We start from the raw sequence: 19,493 nt of genomic DNA on the forward strand, positions 1-19,493 counted from the left end.
GAAGGCCTCAGTGACTTTGAGATGAAGAACAGCAAATAAAGTGGCGTAAGTGCTGTTCTTTTGCTTTTTTTGTGTGTTTTTTTGCTGTGCATGTACTGATTTTGTGTCATGGATGGATACCCCATATCCTTTGTTAGCATACATTTTTCTATTGTGAACATTGAGATTGTATGGGCAGGAATTTTTACATCAGCAGCCTAATATAAACCCCTCAGAAAGAGTTGCTGCAAGGGTCCTTTAAATGCAAAGTGCATAACATTTTAATAACACCAGGCTTCTTTAAACATTCCGCATAGTCAAAGCTGTATCTACCCTCCATGAGTTCTACTGTCATATATTTATACGAAATAATTTTCCAAATATTTCTGACTTTACATATTTTGTTCAAACATCGTTTTCATCGCCCTCGTCTTCAGAAATTGCTTGGTGAGTACCGGCTGCTTAAAATCCAGTGGCAAATTGATATGCATATTCAGGACGAGAACATGTTAATGTAATATGGATATTTACCCTGCTTTGTACTAGACCAACACGCTGACCCGATTTTTAACGTGCTAGTTCACAAGGTAACAGTCGGCAGGAAGACATGTCACCTTACCCGGACACATTATTCTGACTCGAGCCGACCAGTCTTTGCTCTTACTCCTGAATGCTGCATGCTTAGGGGAGAAGCAGCAAATACCAATTTTAAAGTCTTTGGTTTGACCTGATCAGGGTTTGAACACGCTTCCACGACACCACCAAGGCTGTCACACCCATACTTTATTCTTAAAGTATGGGTGTGACAGCCATACTTTATCCTTAATTATATTTTAAGCTTACTCATGCAGGATGTCACACCAATACTTTGAATATTTAAGTCTCCCAAACGAAGTTTGGGAAGACTTATTGTTTTTGCTCAGTTATTAAGTCTCCCAAACGAAGTTTGGGAAGACTTATTGTTTTTGCTCAGTTCTTATTATTATTATTATTCTTCTTCCTCTTCCTCTTCCTCTTCCGCCGCTTTTAAATTTGAACTTGTCCGCACCCGTTCTCCAAAACCGCTTGTCAGATTAACTTAGGGTTTCACAATATGTTAGACTAACATGTCTAGTGGTGCAATCAGGGTTTTGTTTGTGCAATGGGGTTTATAAAGGGGTACTTTGAGGGGCAAAAAGAAAAGAGGGTTTTACTATAGAACCCTATGGGATTTTATTTTTTAAAATTTTCAAATGATTATAATTTGAAAACCGTTTGTGATAGACACAATCTTTTTAATTGAAAATGTTCTAAATGACAAAACCCATTAAATGAAATACAGGGTTAGTCCCCAGGGGTCATCCCCACCCCCTGCCATTTAAGAAAGTTCTAATACCTTGTAAGTGGTCAAGATCCCCACCCCTAAACCATATATATTATGGTTTGTCATGCTAAGATGGTTTGAATGATATATAGGGTTAGTCCCCAGGGGTCATCCTGACCCCCTGCCATTTGAGAATGTTCTAATATCTTGTAAATGGTCGAGATCCCCACCCCTAAACCATATATATTCTGGTTTGTCATGCTAAGATGGTTTGAATGATATACAGGGTTAGACCCCAGGGGTCATCCCCACCCCCTGCCATTTAAGAAAGTTCTAATACCTTGTAAGTGGTCAAGATCCCCACCCCTAAACCATATATATTATGGTTTGTCATGCTAAGATGGTTTGAATGATATATAGGGTTAGTCCCCAGGGGTCATCCTGACCCCCTGCCATTTGAGAAAGTTCTAATATCTTGTAAATGGTCGAGATCCCCACCCCTAAACCATATATATTCTGGTTTGTCATGCTAAGATGGTTTGAATGATATACAGGGTTAGACCCCAGGGGGTCATCCCGACCCCCTGTCGTTTGAAAAAGTTCTAATATCTTGTAAATGGTTGAGATCCCCACCCCTAAACCATATATATTCTGGTTTGTCATGATAAAGCACATGAAATGAAATACAGGGTTAGTCCCCAGGGATCACCCCCACCCCATGCCATTTAAGAAAGTTCTAATATTTTGTAAGTGGTCAAGATCCCCACCCCTAAACCATATATATTCTGGTTTGTCATGCTAAGATGGTTTGAATGATATACAGGGTTAGTCCCCAGGGGTCATCCTGACCCCCTGCCATTTGAGAAAGTTCTAATATCTTATAAATGGTCGAGATCCCCACCCCTAAACCATATATATTATGGTTTGTCATGATAAAGCAAATCAAATGAAATACAGGGTTAGTCCCCAGGGGTCATCCCGACCCCCTGCCATTTGAGAAACTTCTAATATCTTGTAAATGGTCGAGATCCCCACCCCTAAACCATACATATTCTGGTTTGTCATGATAAAGCACATGAAATGAAATACAGGGTTAGTCCCCAGGGGTCACCCCACCCCATGCCATTAAAGAAAGTTCTAATATCTTGTAAGTGGTCAAGATCCCCACCCCTAAACCATATATATTCTGGTTTGTCATGCTAAGATGGTTTGAATGATATACAGGGTTAGTCCCCAGGGGTCATCCCGACCCCCTGCCATTTGAGAAACTTCTAATATCTTGTAAATGGTCGAGATCCCCACCCCTAAACCATACATATTCTGGTTTGTCATGCCAAGATGATATGAATGATATATAGGGTTAGTCCTTAGGAATCACTTATGCATATAACTTTACTGGACCAAACCAATTTTCACTGGACTTTGCCCAATGTCAGGCGACCCTGGGAATTACGAATTATGGGAGCTTCGTTTGGGAGACTTCGTAACAGCATCCTGTTACAATCATTTCTTGTTATTATTATTATTCTTCTTCTTCTTCTTCCTCTTCCGCCGCTTTTAAATTGGAACTTGTCCGCACCCATTCTCCAAAACCGCTTGTCCGATTAACTTAGGGTTTCACAATATGTTAGACTAACATGTCTAGTGGTGCAATCAGGGTTTTGTTTGTGCAATGGGGTTTATAAAGGGGTACTTTGAGGGGCAAAAAGAAAAGAGGGTTTTACTATAGAACCCTATGGGATTTTATTTTTTAAAATTTTAAAATGATTATAAATTGAAAACCGTTTGTGATAAACACAATCTTTTTAATTGAAAATGTTCTTAATGATAAAGCCCATTAAATGAAATACAGGGTAAGTCCCCAGGGGTCACCCCCACCCCCTGCCATTTAAGAAAGTTCTAATACCTTGTAAGTGGTCAAGATCCCCACCCCTAAACCATATATATTTTGGTTTGTCATGCTAAGATGGTTTGAATGATATACAGGGTTAGTCCCCAGGGGTCATCCTGACCCCCTGCCATTTGAGAAAGTTCTAATATCTTGTAAATGGTCGAGATTTCCACCCCTAAACCATATATATTCTGGTTTGTCATGATAAAGCACATCAAATGAAATACAGGGTTAGTCCCCAGGGGTCACCCCCACCCCATGCCATTTAAAAAAGTTCTAATATCTTGTAAGTGATCAAGATTCCCACCCCTAAACCATATATATTCTGGTTTGTCATGCTAAGATGGTTTGAATGATATACAGGGTTAGTCCCCAGGGGTCATCCCGACCCCCTGCCATTTGAGAAAGTTCTAATATCTTGTAAATGGTTGAGATCCCCACCCCTAAACCATATATAATCCTTTTTGTCATGTCTCGAACATTTGAATGATGTATACGGTCAGTCCCCAGGGGTTCCCCCCACCCCCAATGTTCTAATATCTTGTAAATGGTTGAGATCCCCACCCCTAAACCATATATATTCCTGTTCGTCATGTAACGAACATTTGAATGATGTATAGGGTCAGTCCCCAGGGGTTCCCCCCACCCCCAATGTTCTAGTATCTTGTAAATGGTCGAGATCCCCACCCCTAAACCATATATATTCTGGTTTGTCATGCCAAGATGATTTGAATGATATACAGGGTTAGTCCCCAGGCATCACTAATGCATATAACTTTACTGGACCAAACCAATTTTCACTGGACGTTGCCCAATGTCAGGCGACCCTGGGAATTACGAATTATGGGAGCTTCGTTTGGGAGACTTCGTAACAGCATCCTGTTACAATCATTTCTTGTCAATAATGAAGGAAAACAAATCACAAAAAAAAAAAACGGTCTTGAATATATACAATAATAAAGATTAAAACAATATACACGACAAAATACGGTTAAGATGATTCCTACATCCCTTTGACCCTCCACACAATCAAATACTTGTACAAGCCGAACTCTGTGTGTTGCATACACAACTTTTATTTCAAGATCTTTACCCTTGCATATAAAAATAAGGTCTTGAAGGAAATCTGATGACATAGGTCCCTAGAAAACAGGTATGTGTTCTCAATTCTTCAAACAAACATGTGGTCTTTAAAAACATTAAATAAATCTTCAATGCCTTTAGTGCTTCTGGATGAGACAAAAAATGAAGTATGACAGTCAAGGGCGCCTTCCATACTTTTGGTTCAATACTTTTTAACCGGATTTTTGAAAGAAAAATCAGTTATTGATTTGGGGATGTATGGCGGGCGGCTGCCAAACAGTGTCCGTTCATTAACATGGAAACGCTTTGTTGAAATCTTTTCATATTTAGATATATTGTTTCCTGTGACTAAATGAAGGTCGAGTTCAATTTTCACGATTTTAGCTGTTCTCGTTGTTGAGTTGTAGACCTTTCAGTAGCAAAAGTGATTCGTATCATATGATTTTGAGTTATTTCCCTATGAACAGAAATGGTGTAAATTATAAGTCTATCAATGATTGTATCTGTTCAATTTATTTTAGTCGGGAGTTGTCAAAAATCTCATTATAACTAATTTTTTTTAAAGTTGTGTGTTTTGAAGGTAGATGCCACAGTTGTTATGTGGTATTTTCTTTTTGTTGTGTGTGTTAATGTTTAATTTTTACTTGATCCTGTTTGGGGGTCCAAATTTGCAAATATTTTTTACTTGATCCTGTTTGGGGGTCTAGATTTGCAAATGTCATTTTCATTAGATAATAATCTATTTTTATTCTTCCTATAAAACTACACACAATTTGTATAATAGATTTTTACAATTAACTAAATATACACATTTGTACATGTATTTGGATAAGGACAATGTATTTACTATTAATTTATTCATGCAATAATTTCCACCTTTTATTAAGATAACAAACATGTGGTAATTATCAACTAACAAAATTTATAATTGAGTGACAGATTTATTTTTAGCTCACCTGGCCCAATGGGCCAAGTGAGCTTTTCTCATCACTTGGCGTCCGTTGTTGTCCGTTAACTTTTACAAAAATCTTCTTCTCTGAAACTACTAGACCAAATTTAACCAAACTTGGCCACAATCATCATTAGGGTGTCTAGTTTAAAAATGTGTTCGATGACCCTGCCTGCCAACCAACATGGCCGACATGACTAAAAATAGAACATAGGGGTAAAATGCAGTTTTTGGCTTATATCTCTGAAACTAAAGCATTAAGAGCAAATCTGACATGGGTAAAAATGTTTATCAGGTTGAGATCTATCCACCTTGAAATTTTCAGACGCATCAGACAACCGTTGTACGGGTTACTGCCCCTGAATGGGTAATTTTAAGGAAACATTTTATTATTATCAATTAAAAAAATATTTTTATGCCCCTGCCGTAGCACAGGGGGCATTAAGTTTTACCATTGTCCGTCCGTACGTAGGTACGTACTTATGTCCGAAAGTTGGTTTCCGTTCACTTACTTTAGTTTGCCTCAACCAAATGTTATGAAACTTATACAAAATGCTTATGACCACAAAACACAGTTCAGGTTTGAATTTTGGTGGTGTCACTTTAATCGTTCTGGAGTTATGCCCCTTTACAAATGGAAAAATTGCTGAATATTTCATTTCATTCTCTTACTTTAGTTAGCCTCAACCAAATGTTATGAAACTTATACACAATGCTTATTAACACAAAATACAGATCAAGTTTGAATTTTGGTTGTGTCACTTTTACTGTTCTAGAGTTATGCCCCTTTACAAATGGAAAAATTGCTGAATTTTTCGTTTCTGTTCTGTAACTTAAGTTTGCCTCAACAAAATGTTATGAAACTTATACATAATACTTATTACCACAAAACTCAGATTAAGTACAAATTTGGGTAGCATCACTTCTACCATTCTTCAGTTATGTCCCTTTATAAATTTATATGATATGCAATTGGGGGCATCATCTGTGTCCCATGGGCACATTCCATGGGACACATGTCCCATTTATTTTCCATGTCTTTGATGGTATGTGACCCCCCCCCCCCCCCCCCCCCCCCCCCCACACACACACACACACAAAATCAGACTAAAAATTAAATTACCAGGTTCACAACTTCATGTCTTACTTATAGAAGAATCAGTGCAAGTTTCTGGGAATTCCGTCAATTCGTTTTCAAGGATTTGAGGCAAACTTTATTCATAAGCGATGGCAAAAACAGGATTTTTTTTCTGTCTGTCACACAATCGTATAAAAAGGACAAATCAATAACTTCATTATATTTTGGTTAATTTAAAAAAGGACAAGTTATGAAAAGAAAAAGTGAGATTTGTTTGAACACTGATTGAAATAATAAAGTTGAGTTTTCTACTATAGGAGCCTGATTGGAGTTTGTTGCCTTGTGTTTAAATAAATTGAGATCACGCATATCTTGAATATGATAGCCAATGACCAAACCATATAAGCAAGTGTAAATGGATTTCCAAAACGGTTTTAGTTCAGGATTAACAAATAAGAATACAGCTTAGTGTTTTGAACTATTTTCAAACTGTCTACAAAATCAAATAATCATGATTCATTTCATTAAACTTGTTCAAAACAAAGACTGGTTTATTTATATGTCGACTTTAGCCTGGAAGCTACCTCTAATTTCCAAATCAGCACCTCAGAATGGAACATACAGTGGTTGCCTCCTATTTAGCATGTTGTAATGTTATCTATCTGAAGAGAGAGGGATGGGAGATTTATTTAACAGGAAAATTATGCCCAACATTGAACAGCAGTTTCATTAAGAATCCATGTCAGTTTTTCTATATCTGATATAAAAAATGAGGTAAAATCATGCAACTTTATATAACAATTATCTGATCTTATATACCAAACAGGCATTAAGGTTCACGATTGCATTTCTTTTTTTTTTATAGAAAGCAACTTGTTTTAAAATGGGAATAATTGTATTTATAGCAGACAATGCAATATTGGATAGATGCCCATGAGTTAAGTGAAATAGAAATTCACAATTTGTTTGTAACTGAGATTTGGATTAAACTATGCCATATATTTTGGTGTGATAAAATCCACAATTTAGTTGCCAGATTGGTCTATGCAATCACAGATGATATATCCATTTGTCTAAAAACTCATGTAAACAGGCTCAATTAAGCAATTGCATTTGAATAGGAATATCTGTAATGTATTTTGATACTTTCTGACCTTAGCTTTGAATTTACAGTTGCAAAAATCTTTTTTTTAAATTCATTTTGTGTTAGTAATTAAAACAACAAAAATTAAAAAAAAGAAAAATACTGGAATAAATATTGAATCAGTCATGAAAAATTTACCATTTCCACCAGAAAGCAATCAGTTAAATTTTTGAGTCTTTTATTTTAGGAAAAGAAAAGCAGAGGAAGAGGAAACAGAAAAAGAACAAAAGAAAATAAAAGAAGAGTGGAATAAAAACTTTGAGGTATAACTTTTTGACAGCTTGGTATGAAATGGTGCAATATTTGAAAAATATGAAAAAATGTGGTATTATCACACTAACTACTGTATGCAAGAATTGCTTTCCTCAAAATCTTACATTATTTTTGGGATTAACAATAGGAAAATCCCTTTTGATTTTTTGTCTCCCCTTGACGGAGTCAAAAAAGGAGACATATGTATGCTGTTTCCTGCGTCGGCCGCGTCAACAATATATTAGTTTTTGATTAGGTTAGTAAATGGGGAACCACTAGTGGTAGGTCAATGATATTTGGTATGCAGTTGTATTAGCATTGGCACATCTCATTTCCATGGAGATTATTTGACCCCGCCCCCCTCAGTCATGGTCTATTGACTTTGGAACTTTTGCTCAGTTTACATGTACTAGTTTGTGATTATGTCAGATTATGGGGAACCACTAATGGTGGGTCAATGATATTTGTATGCAGTTAAATTAGCATTAGCACATCTCATTTCCATGGAGATTATCATTTGGCCCCGCCCCTCAGTCATGGTCTATTATATATAAAACTTTGAAACTTTTGCTTAGTTTACATTTATTAGTTTCTGATTAGGTCAGTTTATGGGGAACCACTAGTGGTAGGTAAATGATATTTGGTATGCAAGTTGTATTAGCATTGGCACATCTCATTTCCATGGAGATTGTTTGGCTCTGTACCTTCAGTTATGGTTCATCGACTTTGAATATTTTGCAAAACTTACATGTTAAAGTTTTATTTTATTTTCTGGTTTGTTGTTCCAGAGTTATTGTCAGATTTCAGTAATTTTTATACAACTAAAAAAAAATTGCCACAGTATAATGGTATGGCGGACGGGTTCAGTGTCATCATCCTCCGAAGACATTTGGTTTCCAGACACTAACTTGAGTATAAGTGAATGGATCTCTATGAAATTGTACCACAAGGTTCCATACCACAAAAGGAAGGTTGGACTTGATTTTGGGGATAATTGTTCTAACTGTTAAGAATAAGGGACCAAAAACAAGCATTTTTCTTGTTTCAGGATAAAAACTTGTGTATGGATCTCTATGAAATTGTACCACAAGGTTCCATACCTGAAAAGGAAGGTTGGGATTGAATTTGGGGGTTATGGCCCGAACCGTTTATGAATTCAGGGCCAAAAAACAAGGATTTTCTGTTATTGGGACATTTACTTTAACTGAAATTAGAATATTTAAACAATACCACCAGTTTCCTTTAAAACTGAGGGCAATGCTAATGCCCCCAAGTAGTTCAATTTATAACCTTATTGACCTTGATTAAACAGAGTTAAATTTCATGGCCAAAACAATGGTTCTGTTCTTCTAAACATTGATGATTCCTATTTGCTGACATAAATGAGTAATATGTTGTACATTGAACTGCAGTTAAGCTTAGCATTTGGTCTTTCATCAATATCATTCTCCCATATTAAATACCAACAAAATGTGACGTCCTATTTCTTTGGCTTAAGATACAGATACAACAACAATTGTAATTGTGCACGTGAATTGACACAGTAGAGCCACAATGAAATGTACTCTCATGGTTACTACTAAAATAAATTGAATTGAATGCATGTTTGTGTAAAAGAGGGATCAAAATATAACGCTGGGGAGGATTTTTCTACTGCATGTGTGGATAGAAATAATAAAATACCAGATTATGAAAAGTACAAGGATTTTAAAACGTACCACCCCAACTTTTACGCTGGTTATAGTTTTGACATGTCATAGTTTGTAAGGAACAATATAAATATACTTTTTTGATTTTTAATGGGATGCAAATTTGTCTTTTAATTTCATACTACGATTAACCTACAGGAAGAATACAGCTTTGTAGAATATTTGCGATTGTGATTTAAAAAACATTGATGCATAATTGATCATGAATGAAATTAGAATATTTAAAAAATACCACCAGTTTCCTTTAAAACTGAGGGCAATACTAGTGCCCCCAAGTACTGTTGTTAAATTTATAACCTTATGCATTAGTGGATTCAGAGGGAGGGTACTGGTAGAATGATGATTCTTTTTTTTCCCAATTTTTTTTCGTTTTTGCCTTATATCTTAAAAACTACAATAGACTGATAGGAACTTAAAATATCAAAAATGATCACTTAGACAAGTTTTACAAATAAGTCTATATATATGGCAAAATTCTTCAGTCACTCGTTATTAAAGTTATTGCTATTTAATGACGATATTTACAAATTTTCAGTATTTTTGCATTTTATCTTGAAAACTTTAATAGATAGACACTTTAAATAGCAAAAATGATAATCAAAACAAGATCTACAAATAAGTCAACAGTGCTGAAATTGTAATTCTACACATTATTGGAATTCTTGCTCTTTAATGATGATTTTTACCAATTTTTGGTGTTTGAACACTTTAATAGATAAATAGACACTTTTAATAGCAAAAATGATCAGCAAGACAAGACCTACAAATAAGTCAACATGGGCAAAATCATTAGTCAACTATTGGAGTTCTTGCTCTTTAATGACGATTTTTACCAATTTTTGATGTTTTTGTCTTGAAAACTATGAAAGATAGATAGAAGCTTTAAATAACAAAAAATGTCAGCAAGACAAGATCTACAAACAGGTCAGATTTTGCTGAAATAGTTAGTAGACTCTTTATAGATATGATTGCCCTTAAATGAAGATTTTTTTTTACCTTCTTTTGTGTTTTGGTCAAAAAGTTTCCATTGTTGAAGATGTACATAGATGTAGGTGAGTTCTTTAGAGACTCTTTTTTCTTATAAATTTGTATATGTAGTTTGATATTTACAGAAAGGTATATGCCATATTTCCACCCTTTCCAGGTACTCTTGACTCAATCTTTATTGACTTTCCTACTGAAGGTTGGTGGTTCTCTCAGGGCACTCTGGCTTCCTCACACCAATAAAAACTGACCGCCTCGAAATAGCACAAGTGTGATGAAAGTGACGTTTAATACCAATCAAACACTCTTTCTGCTTTATGAAGGGAAATACAGTTAGGATAATTTTCAAAAAAATATTTTAACAAAATATTGTAAGGGGTTTATTACATCCAAGGAGAGGATGGGGATTATTTTTTTTTTTTTATAGGCGGGGTTCCAGGAGGCAGTTGTGATATTCTATATTCTGATGATAGAATATGAATTTTGAACAATTTATTACAAGTTTACTGTAAAATTTTTGTCGTTAAATACGTTCTTAAGTAATGTTTAACCTGAGACTACTTAAGACTTAAGTCTCTGGTTTACCCAACATCACCAAGTCCTTTTATTTATATTTCATAATTTTGTCTAAATGGAATCACATAATGGTGTAAATGAACAGTTAGAACATGTGCACAATGTTAATCCAAAACATTTTAGAGAGGTTGGATTCAATATTTCACTGTGAAAAAAATGAAGAGCCTTTGTTAAAAAATTTGAAAATTGAAGACAAAGGACTTCCAACAAGTGCACAAAATAATGTAAATAAAATTTACATGCACACATATATAAGCTAAAATTGCTAACAGATAATCAAGTACACAATTCTAGTGGCAATCAGCCCATTGATGAAGATCAACTTTCAATCATTTATTATTTTATAGTATGCAAGTTATTATTTTGCATGTGCTTGGGCAGGGGTTGAAAGTTTATTCAAATTAGAAGATTTGATTCCAACAAAGATAGCTATTGTTCCTTTATCTCTTGATTGGAAACAATTTTTTTTTTGTCTGATTATGTTGTAGAACCTTTCACTAATGTATCACTTTTATTTCAATATCCATTTGTAGGAATCGAGATCAGATCGAGTTAACAGCTGGAGAAATTGGAAGACAGGTACTAAAAAGACTAAGACCAGTAAAAGTGGAGCATTCCGACCCCCGAAACACAAGGCAGAGCAGCGATGACTATTCTTACACAAGTGTTTGATAGTAAGGAATGATAAAAGGGTTGTTATTGGATATAAAATTCAGGTCAGGAGCTCCAAACATCCAATAGATAATTCTTAATAACAATGACCTAGAATGCAATGTTAAGTGAGTTATATGTGTGTAATATGATTTTGTAATGAAAGGTTTTATGTGTATTGTGAGTTTAAATATGTATGTAAGTTGTTGAAGATATGGCTCGTCAGCACATGAATATGTATTGTGAATGGTATACTATTATATTTTCAGGTGTGAAGTTTTACTGAGAATACAGTCAGATGAGAAAAAAACTTTTTGTATTGTCTTATCTGACATCTTTAGATTTTCTTTTGTTTAAAAGTGTGGTCTAAGCAGCAAAAGGGGAAACGGACTTTAATGCCTTGCCTATGATAGTAGGGGGCATCCATGACGTATCAGGTTAAAATGTTGGTTAAATGTAGTTTAATGGTGTTTACATCAACTTGAAACTTACATATTCATTATAAGGGGACGACCATTTGATATTCTGGGGGGGGGCCAGGAGGATTTGTTTTGGATCGGTTATTTATTTTTGTAAACTAAGAGGACAGATTATCTATTTTCTGCACTATTGAAGCAAGATTTTTCATTTTCATCAAAGCAAGGGACTGATTATTTATTTTCACAACTATATTTATATTATTCGAAAACATACAATTTTTAAATTATTTGTTTATTATAAATAATTCATGTATAGTCAAGTCATTATGTACCATTTAATCAGAATTAATTTTTAACCTCTGCAGAAATGAATCTTCTATAATCCCCAATGCATATACATGTATTGCATACATACACAGTATTAAAGTTTGGTTGTAACTAAGGCTCTTTTAAAAGTATTGGCAAACATGTTTCGCCGAGCGGAGCGAGGGAAAATTTTTTTGAAGGGTTTTTGAACCGCTGAAGGCCCAAGAAGCTATAGAACAAATGATGCAAAATCATGCCTTCTGGGTGTTCCCCAGACCCTTTCTTAAACTGAAAATGCAAGTTCTGTTTTAATAATTTTATGACAATATTTTGGTCTCAAAGCAAAATCACGTTATAGATTCAGTGTAAGACTTAAGTTTCTAGGGACAACATCAAAAGACAAATATGCATGATAAAGCAAAAATGTAATTCACATAGTTAAGTCTGTGGCTGATGTGTTTTTTTAAACTCATGATCAAGTTAATAATAAAATTACTAAATTACAAAATGAATGCAACACTAACAGAATACAGAACATGCAGAAGGGCAATCAATGGACAAAACACAAATATATAAGAAACATTGATCCCGAAAAATCAGGGGCTACGTCTGAGGGAGAACAGAACTTGCTTCTTGCAAGGCACTCACGGTGAACACAATTTGATATGGAGACAAGCGTTTGGTTTTGAAATTTCCTACATGAGGCATTTGTCTCAATGTAGTTACGGCCCTGATTTAATAAAAGTGAGGTAAGTGTTCCTGAGACAATTAACCTCAAGTTAAATGAAACCAATTTTCTGACATTTCAAGTATATTTAAATAATATTTATACTTTTATTATTAAAAGATATGGGAAGTGTTTCCCGATTTTTTTTTATGGAAAAAAGATGAATTTATGAAGAATCTGGTGCCATCTCATACTTTCGATTAGACCTGCTGAGTTATTTATTTTCAATACATTGCAAGTCAGGTAATTTATTTTCAAACTACCACAGAACAAACCATTTATTTTTGTGATTATCAAGGCTGAGTTATTTATTTTCAAAATCCTCCTGGCCCCCCCCCCCCCCCCCCCCCCCCCCCCCCCAGAATATCAAATGGTCATCCCCTAATGTGAAATTATAAAAATATATCCCAAGTTAGGGTTTTTACCCATACTTTAGGGTGGCTTTGTGTCAGTTTGTAGCTGTTTTAGAGGCCACACCCCTCAGCCTTTTTTTTAACTGACTATTATTTTTATGATATTCATAAATATCAAAATTTTATGATCAATTGTTTTATAAGAAACATCTGTGCCAGTATAAGATAAAGAGATGTGTCATGATTGGAAATGAGACAACTATCCACAAGAGACCAAATGAGTTAGATGTTAGCAACTTTAGGTCACCGTAGGGCCTTCAACCAAAAGCAAAATCCATACTGCATAGCAAGCTATAAAAGGCCCTGACATGACAAAATGTTAAAACAATTCAAATAAGAAAACTAATGACCTGCTTAATGTTCAAAACAACAAACGAAAATTTCAGGCTCCTTACTTGGCACATACAGAATTTGACAGGGTTAAACATGTTTGGGGGTGCCGTACTCTCCTCTTACCTGGAACAGTGGTGTTACAGCACTCCATAAGAATAAACTATAAAAATCAGTTGAAAAGGGCTTGACTCATCAGTTCGATAAAGAGCAAAGAAACATATATATATTTCATTTTCCATTTGACTCAAAACAGACCAATTATATTTAGTTTCCTATTCCATTGGACTCTAAACTGGCCAATTAAATTATTTTCCTGTTCCATTAGACTTTAAACTTGCCAATTATATTTAGTTTCCTGTCCAGTAGACTCTCAACAGGCCAATTATATTTAGTTTCCTGTCCAGTAGACTCTCAACAGGCCAATTATATTTAGTTTCCTGTCCAGTAGACTCTCAACAGGCCAATTATATTTAGTTTCCTGTCCAGTAGACTCTCAACAGGCCAATTATATTTAGTTTCCTGTCCAGTAGACTCTCAACAGGCCAATTATATTTAGTTTCCTGTCCAGTAGACTCCAAACTTACCACATTATATTTAGTTTCCTGTTGCATTAGACTCCAAACTTACCACATTATATTTAGTTTCCTGTTGCGTTAGACTCCAAACATACCACATTATATTTAGTTTCCTGTCCAGTAGAGACTCAACAGATTACATGCATATTCAGGACGATACCTGGTAATGTGATATGATCTTAAATTTTACCTTCAACAAGACCAACAGGTCCAACAAGCAGGATTTTTCAGTGGCGGATCCAGGGAGCACAGAGGGCATACAATTCCCCCTTTTGATTGCCAAAAAAAAAAACATGTTTCTCACCATCTATATGATTTTTAAGCATAAAACGTCCAAAAAATGTCTGACTAGCTACACTTGGCGATTTATTTATAGTGTTATAAAATTGGGCCTCCCTTTTGAAAATCCTGGTTCGCCCCTGTTTTTTTACATGCTAATTCTAACAAATTTCTTCAAACAAGCAATATATATAGTTGTTTAATAAAAAAAAGTTTTTCTTGATAAAAGTTTTCATTCAATCTCTTTTTTCACATTGATGAAAATATTAATAATACTTATATCTCCAATGTGTTTTGTTTTTTTGTTCAGATATTCTACTGACGAGCAACTTTTCTTTGAAATATTCTTTGCTGTTGTCATGCATTTAAATTAGTTGAAGAATTTTTGTTCTGAAGAATAAAGGACAAGCATATGCCTATCATAGTTTTAAGAGTCTTATTGTCATCAAAGAATATTGGCAGCAGGTAGAAAGTTTTATATGTTTGATCAAAACTATTCAACAGTTTCATTAGGTTTTTGAACCTGTTGTGTATTTTATGGAGAATCACAAATTATTGTAACATTAAGACCACAAAATGAATTGAGAAAAATCTATTACCAATCAAATAAAATCAAAGGTTTCATTTCAGAAAAAGAATATTTCATTTGTGGTCAAGTCTGTATCTCTGATACTATAAACAATAGGTCAACAATATTTGGTGCATGGAATGATTGTAAGGTGTACACTTCTGACTGGCAGATTTCATCTGACCATGACTTTTTTCATGGTTCATTTGACTATATTAAGTTTTTGTGATTTGGTCTATTATTGTCCATCACTCGATTTGTGGTGGTGGACATAGAAATACAGGCCCTCCGTCAGTCCTATCTTGTAAGAGCTTTCACATGTACAATTCTTGCAATATTTATTATCAAAGTTATATATCAGCAATGTCTCTGTCAAGTTTGAAAATCATAGCTGATCAATAATTTTTAAAAGAGTTATGTCCTTTGGAAATATTAATTATATGATAAATTGCATTGTAAGCGCTCTCACATGTACAATTCTTAACAGATTATTATCAAATTTAAATTAAAGGTTTATATCAGTAATTTCACGGACAGTTTTGAAAAACAGAGCTGATTAATTTTTCAGCTCACCTTTCCGAAGGAGCGAAGGAACGGTGAGTTTTAGCCATCACTTGGCGACCGTCGTCGTCCGTCTGGTGTAAACTATTTCAAACGTCGTCCGTCTGGTGTAAACTATTTCAAACATCTTCTCCTCTGAAACTACTGAACCAATTCCAATCAAACTTAAGCTGAATGATCCTTATGGTATCTAGAATAACATTTGTGTTTTATTTTCTGTTTCGTCAAAAAACATGGCCGCCATGGCTCAAAAATAAAACATAAGGGTAAAATGCAGTTTTTGGCTTATATCTCAAAAATGAAAGTAGTTAGAGCAAATCTGACATTGGGTAAAAGTGTTCATTAGGTAAAGTTCTATCAGCCTTGAAATTTTCAGATGAATCTAATAATCCATTGTTGGGTTGTAGCCACTAAATTGGTAATTTTAAGGAAATTTTGCAGTTTTTATACGACCGCAAAAAATGTTTGCGGTCGTATATTGGTATGACGTTGGCGTCATTGTCCGAAGAGTGTCATTTATTTATTAAGGGTCCGGAAACGGTCATATTTGCCAGTCATGTCCTAAAATGAAACTATTTGTCCTAAACGAGTAATTGGATTAAGGACAAATTTTATTTTTTTACAGAAGTAATTTCGGTCATTTCATTGACTCCATGTTTGAAATCGGATTTCTTAATCGCCATTTTGCACTTGTGATCACTTGTTTTTGTTTATAATCCCTTTCCTGTAATAAAACTGCCACTACAGTAGTTTGATAATCCGGAGGACCCTCCTAATATCTATATCAATGCCTCCGGGAAACATTGGCTAATGATCGCTAATCACTTTTTACCTGTGGTTTAAATTCACACCTGACAGTGATCACAAGCTCAGAATAATATCTTTAAAACATTTAAGTTCCCTGACAAGTGTATTCATTATTTATTTACTTTTCATCAAAGACAGTCATCAATTCTGATTTAAAAATTAAATCTAAATTTACGTAGAAAAAAAGTATTTTTTCATGAGTAACACATGTGCTTTATTTAATATGTAATACGCATGCGTGAAATTGTCTTCAGCAAATTTAATATTTAATCGTAAAATGCAAATTGATTTCATGCTAAATTAAACGAGTGCAACTATTATCTGTTATATTCAAACACTTTTAAAGGTAATAAAATAAAAAAGCCATAAAAAGCCGGTGATTTCCTGTCAATTTGATAAACAAAACAAATCCCGGAAATGAATCCGGAATTATTCGTACTTTAAAATATCGCAAACTTCCGGTTTTAACTTTTGTCAAATCGAAAGAAACGTAAGCAATGTCTGAGAAATTAACCATTTTGAGTCATTAAAATCATTTCATTTTTAGACTGTTGCCTTCCCTAAACTCTCCTTCATGGTAATGGTGAGACATTTACTTAGTAAATGCGATGAAACAGCAATACAAGGTCGTCATATTCGTTGATGCTATGAATATAGTCAAGATGATATCGACAATTTGAAAAGGGGCAACAACTTTTCAAACATCTCAAAATGACCGAAATTGTCTGGAAAAATTTCCGGATCCTTCGGCGAAGACACATTGGTTTCCGCACTCTAACTTTAGTTTAAGTGAATGGATCTCTATGAAATTTTACCATAAGGTTCAATACCACAAAAGGAAGGTTGGGATTGATTTTGGGGGTTATAGTACTAACAGTTAAGGAAAAAGGGGCCATAAATAAGCATTTTTGTAAATTCCAGACATAACTTGTGTGTTAGTGTATGGATCTCTCTGACATTGTACCACAAGGTTCCATATCACACAGGGAATGCTGGGATTGATTTTGGGGGTAATTGCCTCAAAAATTAGCAATAAGGGGCCAAAAAAGGGGCAAAAACAAGCATTTTTCTATTTTCATGACAATAATTTGTGTGTAAGTGTATGGATCTTTCTGAAATTGTACTACAAGGTTCCATATCACAAAGGGAAAGCTGGAATTGAGTTTGGAGGTAATTGGCCAAAACGTTTAGGAATAAGGGGCCAAAAATAAGCATTTTCTAGTTTCCAGACAATAACTTGTGTTCAAGTGTATGGATCTCTCTGAAATTGTACTGCAAGGTACAAACCACAAAGGGAAGGCTGGGATTGATTTTGGGGGTAATTGCCTCAAAATTTTAGGATTTAGGGGCAAAAAAGGGGCAAAAAACAAGCATTTTTCAAGTTTCAGGACAATAACTTGTGTGTAAGTGTATGGATCTTTTTGAAATTGTACTACAAGGTTCCATATCACAAAGGGAAAGCTGGGTTTGAGTTTGGGAGTAATTGCCCTAAACGTTTAGGAATTTGGGGCCAAAAAGGGGCCAAAAAAACAAGCATTTTTCTAGTTTCCAGACAATAACTTGTGTTCAAGTGTATGGATCTCTCTGAAATTGTACTGCAAGGTACCATACCACAAAGGGAAGGGTGGGATTGAGTTTGGGGATGATGAATCATAAGGGGGTTCAAAACATTTGGGGGGGGGGGGGGGATTTTTTTTCTTTAAAACTTTCTATTTTAAATTGGTTATTTCTGATTTATATATAAAAGCAAATAATAATGATATGGTTTGAATAGGTAAATTAAAAATTTTTAAGTTCTTAGACCACATTCATTCTGTGTCAGAAACCTGTGCTGTGTCAAATATTTAATCACAATCCAAATTCAGTGCTGTATCAAGCCTGAATGTTGTGTCCATATTGCCCCAACTGTTCAGGGTTTGACCTCTGCGGTCGTATCAAGCTGCGCCCAGCGGGGCATTTTATTGGTTATTATCTTGAATAGTATTAATGATAAAGATAAACTGTAAACAGCAAATATGTTCAGCAAAGTAAGATCTACAAATAAGTTTTATATGACCAAAATTGTCAATTGACCCCTTAAAGAGTTATTGCCATTTAAGGACAATTTTACACAATTTGTTTATCATGTTTTCTAACTTTAAAAAATCTTCTCCTCTGAAACCACTGAACCAATTCCAACCAAACTTTAGCTGAATGATCCTTAGGGTATCTAGAATAAAGATTGCGTTTTATTTTCTGTTTCGTCAAAAAACATGGCCGCCATGGCTAAAATTAGAACATAGGGGTAAAATGCAGTTTTTGGCTAATATATCTCAAACACTTAAGCAATTAGAGCAAATCTGATGAGAGGTTAAAATGTTCATTAGGCCAAGTTCTATCAGCCATGAAATTTTCAGACGAATCTAACAGTCCATTGTTTGGTTGCTGCCACTAAATTGTTAATTTTAAGAAATTTTGCAGTTTTTGGTTATTATCTTGAATATTATTAATGATAAAGATAAACTGTGAACAGCAAAAATGTTCAGCAAAGTAAGATCTACAAATAAGTTAATATGACCATTGTTCATCTAGTTTGCTTACTTTAAAAAATCTTCTCCTTTGAAACTGCTGAATCAATTTCAGCCAAACTTGGGCTGAATGAGTTTCAGAGTATCTAGTATAAAATTTGTATTTTATTTTCTTGTACGTCAAGAAACATAGCCACTATGGCTAAAATGGAACATAGGGGTAAAATGTATATCTTTGCTTTTGAAGAAAATATGACGGATACAAAGAACATCTCAATGGAATTTTTAAGCCACTCATTAATATATATTAAAAGCAAAAATAATCATTGATGAAAGATTTAAGCAAAAAATTACAGGTGAGCGATTCAGGCTCTTGATTTAAAGAGTTATGCCTCTTGG

The 19,493-nt window shown here is 34.6% G+C and overlaps 2 protein-coding genes across 2 annotated transcripts in view; both read left to right on the plus strand.

The window, feature by feature from the left end:
- The window catches only part of LOC127724734 (dnaJ homolog subfamily C member 8-like), a 77,102-nt gene extending 62,031 nt beyond the window's left edge, over nt 1–15,071 (plus strand). The window contains exons 8-9 of the mRNA XM_052231829.1: nt 7,615–7,690; nt 11,482–15,071. Of these exons, the coding sequence (XP_052087789.1) occupies nt 7,615–7,690; nt 11,482–11,598 (193 nt within the window). The 3' untranslated portion in view covers nt 11,599–15,071. The remainder of the gene's footprint in view (nt 1–7,614; nt 7,691–11,481) is intronic.
- LOC127724644 (uncharacterized) overlaps nt 1–19,493 on the plus strand; it is a 336,855-nt gene that overhangs the window by 311,588 nt on the left and 5,774 nt on the right. The window contains exon 35 of the mRNA XM_052231669.1: nt 18,027–18,189. The gene's annotated coding sequence lies outside the window, so the exon portion shown is untranslated. The remainder of the gene's footprint in view (nt 1–18,026; nt 18,190–19,493) is intronic.

This window comes from Mytilus californianus, unplaced genomic scaffold (assembly GCF_021869535.1).
Source record: "Mytilus californianus isolate M0D057914Y unplaced genomic scaffold, xbMytCali1.0.p SCAF_14, whole genome shotgun sequence".
NCBI lineage: Eukaryota > Metazoa > Mollusca > Bivalvia > Mytilida > Mytilidae > Mytilus > Mytilus californianus.